General features: G+C 45.8%; 2 protein-coding genes across 2 annotated transcripts; both read left to right on the forward strand.

The window, feature by feature from the left end:
• Positions 1-922: 922 nt before the first annotated feature.
• Positions 923-2,297, forward strand: BDV27DRAFT_157658 (NAD(P)-dependent alcohol dehydrogenase; the record flags this gene model as incomplete). The annotated part of the gene is made up of 4 exons (XM_032072546.1): positions 923-1,069; positions 1,124-1,972; positions 2,046-2,162; positions 2,262-2,297. 4 exons carry the CDS (start codon positions 923-925, stop codon positions 2,295-2,297), a joined length of 1,149 nt encoding a protein of 382 aa, XP_031927690.1.
• A 3,148-nt stretch (positions 2,298-5,445) lies between these two features.
• Positions 5,446-6,888, forward strand: BDV27DRAFT_172225 (uncharacterized protein; the record flags this gene model as incomplete). The annotated part of the gene is made up of 8 exons (XM_032075803.1): positions 5,446-5,545; positions 5,594-5,642; positions 5,711-5,776; positions 5,864-6,021; positions 6,089-6,261; positions 6,324-6,430; positions 6,502-6,629; positions 6,684-6,888. 8 exons carry the CDS (start codon positions 5,446-5,448, stop codon positions 6,863-6,865), a joined length of 963 nt encoding a protein of 320 aa, XP_031927691.1. The 3' UTR covers positions 6,866-6,888.
• Between the last annotated feature and the right edge of the window lie 814 nt (positions 6,889-7,702).

Here is a 7,702-nt window from a genome sequence, read left to right on the forward strand (position 1 = left end):
AAAATCAGCCGTACGTACTGTTGGGCTGTTTTCATTCTGGTTTGGATCATTATTTCAGCTGATTCGTGGAGGTACTCAACACAATAAACAACTGATCGATCGGCTTTTTTCCGTGTCTCTATAAGTCTGGAAAGCTATAGGAGAGTTGGCTGAGTGGCCTTTCAACTACCGGTTGGATTAGATTAAGAATCTAGTATTCAAACTAAATGGATTATCTACTAAGTCGTTCTTTGTTCTGCTGAGGTCCAGATAGATATATCTACAAGGTCGCTGGAGACCTGAACCTAGCCACGCAACCTGTGTGCAGATAGCGATCGATATTGCAAATGCTGGCTTCGTGCATGCCATGTATCTCACAACGTGTAACCACGGCTCGGAACCACGTCTTCATCATACTTAGATCCTCCTGCATTGCACAATGAATTATAATTCGCCTTTTACATATTGTATACAGCTCTGGATGGCGGCTCAGAGGGATGTATGCATGGTTAACACCAAGTTCTGCGGTAGACCTTGTACATACCCAGAAAGCAGTAACTCTGCCACTCCAAGCAGGTGATTTACATGGAGGCAAATGTACTAGTCTTAAAATTCACGCCGGATGGTGTATCGCTGTTTTTTCTCCTTGGAGGCAACGTAATAACAAAAGGAATACGGTGTTATACAATCCTTGCATCCCATGCGTTGTGGTAACTTCTGAGTCTATGGACCTGCGTCGTAACCCACGGCGGCTGTGATTCCGCTCCGGGTGTGGTTCCGCTCCATGGGAGGGAATTGGTATCCGAGCTTGTCAATTAAAGTGTTGCCGACAAACTTCAACAGAGAGTACGCCTAGACTCCATGTTTTCAGCTTAACCTTTTCATAATTACCGACCACTTACTACTGCCATGAGTTTTGGCACCAGTGAATCACAGATCAACAATGAGTTCTGAGAAAGCTCCCCTCACCACCAAAGCGTATGTGGTCGAGAAAAAAGGCGCCCCGTTTATACTTCGTGACATCATTTTGGACCAAGTACAACCAGCGGAGGTGCTGGTAGAGATCAAATACACTGGATTATGTCATACGGTTCGTGTCATCTTGCCTTAACAAGCGCTCCTATCGTGTCTTATGGTCTTTCAGGATGTCGTTGTCCAACAAGGAGGGATGCCTATCGGGCAGTATCCTGCTGTTCTCGGCCACGAGGGTGTTGGAGTTATCCGCCAGGTAGGTTCGGCAGTAGTAGATAAGTCACTGAAAGAAGGGGATACGGTGCTCCTGTCATTCCATACTTGTGGCCGGTGCAATGCATGTCTCGATGGCCGCTGCGGAAGCTGCCCCCATATGACCGAGACCAACTTTCTGTCCAGTGCGCGTTTAGACAAAACATCCCCAATTGCCTTACCCGATAGCACGCCAGTGCATGGGCAATTCTTTGGACAGTCCTCTCTCAGTAAAATGGCCATCGTCACAGAAAAGTCCGTGGTCAAGATCTCCGCACAGGAGTCGGACCTCCAGTTTCTTGCGCCGTTTTCTTGTGGATATCTAACTGGGGCAGGAACAGTGCTGAATGTGCTTTGCCCAACTAGTGACTCCAAGGTTGCTATCATTGGAATGGGCGGTGTTGGACTGGCTGCAATGCTGGCAGCTAAAGCTATGGGCGTTGAGCATGTTGTTGCTGTGGATATGCTCGACGCGAAACTTGCAATGGCAGCCTCCCTCGGGGCGACGCACACGGTTAATACCAAAGAGGTCAAGACCCTTGCAGCGGGTATCCGTGATATATTTCCGGATGGTATTGACTATATTCTGGACACCACTGGTGTGGCGTCTCTTTTACAGGATTCGCTTGCGGCCCTGGCTCATGAGGGCACTCTGGCTCTTGTTGGTGTCCCAGCCGCTGCAGCCAATATTCAAGTAAATGCGCTGGATTTGCTGCTCTCCTGTAAAAGGATAATTGGTATAATTGAAGGAAGAGCAGATCCAAAGACAGTATGTATTTTATTTTTGCCTTCTCTGGTCTGCTTATACCCTGAAAACAAACTGGACTGACGGAGAATCATAGTTAATACCTCAGCTGGTGCAATTGTTCAATGAAGGAAAATTTCCTGTGAATCGGTTTACAAAGTGCTATCCTGCCCGACGTTTGACGGAGGCATTGGAGGATTTAAAATCAGGATTAGTAAGTTATCTTTCTCTTTTTCATTTAGAAGATGGTGCTCGGTTATGGATTGATCCCTTCCCCTGTATGGAAAAAAATACCTAACATGTTTATTCACAGGCCGTGAAAGCAGTCCTATCGTGGGACGATATGTAGCTTGTGTAGAGGCAATATCATTGTGCGCCTTTCAAGCGTACTAGTATTGGCTTAGTCCGTATTTGAATCAAAGAAATTTCCTATAATGTTGTAATATGATATCTGTGCAGCTTGCTATAGATGAACTTAACACCTGCTTCATAACTTCAGAACACGCCGTGAAAAAGACCTGTCCACTCAATCGGCGATCAGGTGGGCCGAGGAGATACTGCCCTGGATTACAACGACTTTCTTATTAACGTAATTATCCTTGGTCGTATGTCTTCCAGGCTTTCTTGTCTATAACGAACGAAATCAACCTGCTTCTGGTATTCTCTCTTTCTGCCTTATATATCCTTTGTTGTCTTGTTGATAGGCTCTACCAGTCATTATCATCTAGCCTAATCTTCGAACAGAAGAGGATATATATACTACTTGGTTTGTTACTTTCTTCCCACCGAATACTACACTATAAACAGAATAGCGGAATAGAGGTCTATAGATAATTAGTAAGACCAAATAATTCATTAAATAACAAAACAACTGTAAAAATAGATACTAGTAGAATAGTAGAAAAAAGATAACTTTGACAATATATATAATAGATAATTTGTTATGTCTAGTAAGAATTGCTGGGTGGGCTCGTTCTTCTGTCAGACTGTGTTTGGGAGCGTTGTTTCAACATCGCTGTGGTGTCTTTGGGTCTCGTTCCTGGGAAGAGGGGAGGAGGGTTCATGTGATAGAACCCTGATTAGGCTTAGGGTATCTCGTGATGAATCACAACTGTTATTCGATAGCGACATTGTTTAGAAGCCATGGTTCTTAAGCTCGAAGTATGACAAACCATTTATCCCTGTATACTATGACTAATAAGAAAGGTACACGTAGATCGAGATTAAAACCAGCGAATAAGTTATTTATATTTGAGACTGGTCCCATCCTCATTTAATCCAGCCACTTTAAATCGCTTTCACGCCAATTATCGTTCATAATACATCGCCACCAGAAAAGGGTTCGCCTTCACCTCAAATGCCCAAGCATAGAGCTTTTATATCTTGAATTCAAGATTTCTAGCAGAGGTACTTTGTTCTATCTGGGAGTTCGGTTTGTGGCACTGATAACAGTCCTAGAAGTTCACCCACAATCGGTTTATTCGTACCGCATATACCATAGATGGACAATCACTTGGACAAGGAGGGGAACTCAACTCCTCGAATAAATATAACCAGACGCGCACTTGAGTGTATGCTTTTGAACACTACTCTAGGTTATATTCAACTAGTCATTAAAGGCTGGTTCTCTTTGGAGGGGGCCTATAAACCTCTTTATATCGCGTGCTTTGCCGCGTTCAACTCTAAAATCATGTATCTCTACTTTCAATATAGGTAATCGTGAAGTTACCTCTAAGCATATTGTTAAAAATACACTCGGGAACTTGGAACGGCCTTTTGCTGGAACAGACAGCGCGTTGTGCCAGCTCGGAAAGAGGGAAATATTGGCGCGAAATAAATCTGGATGCTCTAACCAGAAATATGGTCCCTGTCTGCCGGTCATATAAACAGATAGCAATACATAAATGTGTCGCTATACTGTAACTCCAACAATCCCACCTACGTGAATGAGTATTTTTTTAAATTGGAAGTCGACGCTAGTGAACCCGCTAATATCTGTGGACCTCGACTAAGCTCGTGATGGCCAAAACGAGAACTATCCAGTATCGGCGATTGGATATTGCCAATCCAACAACAACGGAGCGGCCATAAGATTCAGCTATGCCTAAAGACATATGAATATTGCCAGGAGTGCGACGCGGATATTTCCTTGACAATTCGATTGGGACATAACGGCGGGATTTTCTTTTCCAATCCAGACAGGGGCTGGTCTCCTTCAAAAGAGCAGTTGGTAGGTGGCCGTACTATTCCGTATGCCTGGTATCGGAGGCTAAATCAAATTAGGCGACATACTATCCAAGGCCCAAATAGATCACTTGGCAGAAATAGATAGTTGAACCAGCCTAGATGCCAGAACAGGAAAATATGTAGCAGTATTGCCTGTGCTGCTAGAACACACGGGTAACCCTACGGTCGGTGCAAGAATCTTGCAATAGAGGGAGACCCGATCATCGATTCAGACTTTCAAGGCACCCAGGCGCTTATAGACTATCTTTCTACCAGGAAACATATGCCGCAGGGGTATTATGAGTGGATTTATATTTACAAGCTTTGAGGTAAAGGAGATATTATAGTTACAACAAAAGCATATTCGACACAGCGGCCGTGCTGAGCTCGCCTTGGGACTCTTCAAATCTTCAAGAAGATACGGCAGTCTCTCTGAAGACCTCACTCGCTAAGTCGTATTGCAAAGAGCACGCCAACCATAACGTTAGATAGATTATAAGCGACGGAACTTCAAATGTTATCTTTCTTTTCTTGGGGTATCGGTTACCGAGACTGTTGACAACCATGATTTCCTCTGGACGCTGCGAGGACTACCCCCGCCCAACATTCCATACCGACCAATTTATACTATATACGGAGTAAATAGAACTGATGGATTTCCTAGAAGCTATAACAATGCTTGTGTCAGATTTCACAGTTTGGTTGAAAACAAAACGAGCCCGAAATTATTCTCAATGAAACCACTAGGAAGAGTAACCGGAGATTTACCGCGGTAGTAAAGAATAATCTATACAGGGGTAATCTCATTCACAATGTCCCAACACGGGGTGCTCCTGAATTTGCCTTTAGATTTAATCTCAGCGCTTGTAGCTTTCGACCTCAGAGTCATCGTGTATGGGACAGTGATGATTGACTTCTTCGCCATGGCAGCCGGTTGCGCAGGATACTGCACTAACAGCTCTATCAGTTGCAACCAATAAAAGTAAAAAAAAAAAAAAAAGAAAAAAACAAAAAACACTGGTAGGGGTGTAAGGTTTATGTAGATGATAGCCGGAGATACCAGGCTAAAGCGACGGCTATCCCGATCTGGATAGCCGATGGCTTCTATCCTTCGCAGTCTGAGCGGGGATTCCCCGCAATCAACTCTTGGAGTATCTTGACATATCAATCGATTCCAGGCCGAGGATCTTGTAAATCACTAAATAATCAACTTCTTCACCTGAATTGCTAAATGACATTGCTGTCTGTCCACCGCGTTATCAATTAACAATATGCCCAACCTCCCTCCGTACCAATATACCGGCCCGGTAGACTGCACGATCCCACCGGACCCAAGCAAGCTCAAGGGGAAGAGCGTTATCGTAACAGGGGGTATGCTTTCCTCAAACATGGTCAAGTATCCTTTTGACCAGTGTATAGGCGCCAATGGCATGGGCGAGACAACCGTCCGCGAGTTCGCAGCAGCCGGGTACGTCCACTCCCTCCAACCAGAATCTCTCATACCAGGCAAGCAAGAATTAACAAGGACCGGAACAGCGCCTTCGTTACCATTGCAGATCTAAATGTCGAGCGCGGCGAACAAGTCGCGAGGGAACTCGCCCCGTATGCTTAACCCAACCCCCCCCCCCCCCCCCCCCCCCCCCCCCCCCCCCCGGGCCCCCCTCGCTGGAGCATCTCTCACCCAGATAGAAACGCGCAATTCGTGAAATGTAACATCGTAAACTGGGACGAACAAGTCCAAGTTTTCGAAGCAGCAATCGCAAACTCACCACACAAAAGCTGCGACATTGTCATTGCGAATGCGGGCATTAGTCGTGCCAGTGGGGATTCGTTGTGGCCGCTTGACGGTACCTCCCCATCCACTATCCAAAGAGGTTGTTGCACGAAGATCGTAGGTGTTGACATGCATAACAGATGTAAATGCACCACCGGTAAAACCGACCCTGAGCATTGTCGACGTGAACCTCACAGGGACACTGTATACATGGAAACTAGCGGTTCATTACTTCCGCAAGCAGCCTGATACCGAGGACAGGGATAGGTGTTTTATTATCACGGGGAGTATGGTTGCGTGGATTGACTCTCCGGTACGTCACATCCATTGAAAAGTTTAACCGAACTAGACTAACAATACTATGTAATTAACCAGGCAAACTGGCAATACACCTGCACGAAATACGCACTCCGGGGGCTGATGAGGGTGGCGAGGCGGAACTCCTGGGAGCAGGGAGTCAGGATTAACTATGTGGCACCTTGGTACTTCCCCTGCTTGTCGTATCGTATCTAACATATGGCTTTGGAGGGCGAAGGCTTGTTAACTGGAACAGCTACATCAAAAGCGCCATCCGCAGCCCAGTATACGAAGCCGAGCTCATCGGCAAAGGCGTCGAGTTCGCACCCCAGGAAGACGTCGCGAAATGTTTTATGCGAATTGCGACGGATCGGACTATGAATGGTTATTCCTTCTATCCCCCCTTGCATTATAAGCGGTGTATGCTAACGATGACAGGTCACTCGTTGATGATTACGCCGGCGTCTATTGCGAAGGAGGGATTTAAGGATGTAGATATGGACGACCACACTGAAGGGTACTTTAAGGATACGCAGGAGCTGCAGTTGAGGATTATTGAGGATCAGTGGGTGGAGGGCTGGAGTAAGGGGAGGACACCGGAGGGAGGGCTTAAGTCTTGATGTCTAGGTAGGCTACAGAGCTGGGATTGTATATGTTACAGATCTATTTAACCGTCACTATTCTATCATCTGTATACTTTCAGACCAGAAGCTATCATGTAGTGTCCTGGAACAGCCAGACTTTAAACAATTGTAGCTAACTTTGTGTGGCAGACGAGTCCGTAAGCAATAAAGCTGGAGGGTAAGTGAGTCCACTGGTGTAGTTGATATAGGGATTGCCCAAGTAACGTATTGATTGATTCGCTCTATACTAGAATTGCTAGATAAAGCTATTCACTATTGGTAGTGCATGGCCTGCTATGATAAACTATTTGCAGGTTCAATTCCTCCGAATACACCACCAGTAAACAACTCCAGTATTTCCTGACCCCTCTTTGGTATGTCCCACTTAGGAAGATGGTTAGGGTCGAGCTGTCGGACTTCGTCGCCCGATTTTGGTAGATACCAGTGCTCGATCCTGAGGGATAACTCTAGGCCTGACTCCAGATAGATCCTGTCTTCAGGTTACCTGTTTACTCTTTTTCTAGTAGTCTCGAAGGCATGGTAGGGAATGCCCCATATGTAGCCACGTTCAACATCGTGTCGGCCACGCTCATTGAGATATTCGGGAATAAGCCCGCTGAACTCAGGTTTTTTTCTGTCGATTTGCCTGTGGTCGTATATTCATCTGAGAGTATCTGGGAGTCCCCGCATCTCATCCATGTTCGGTGTGTTCTTGGGCAGAGGGCACGCCCACATGCTATACCGGTCTCGTTCAAACATTCCTGGTTCCAAATTGGAGACACCAGGTGGTAGTCCTGCGCTTGGAGAACCGATGTTTTGTCTATGTCATTGATT

Source organism: Aspergillus caelatus (assembly GCF_009193585.1).
Source record: "Aspergillus caelatus strain CBS 763.97 unplaced genomic scaffold BDV27scaffold_85, whole genome shotgun sequence".
Classification (NCBI taxonomy): Eukaryota; Fungi; Ascomycota; class Eurotiomycetes; order Eurotiales; family Aspergillaceae; genus Aspergillus; species Aspergillus caelatus.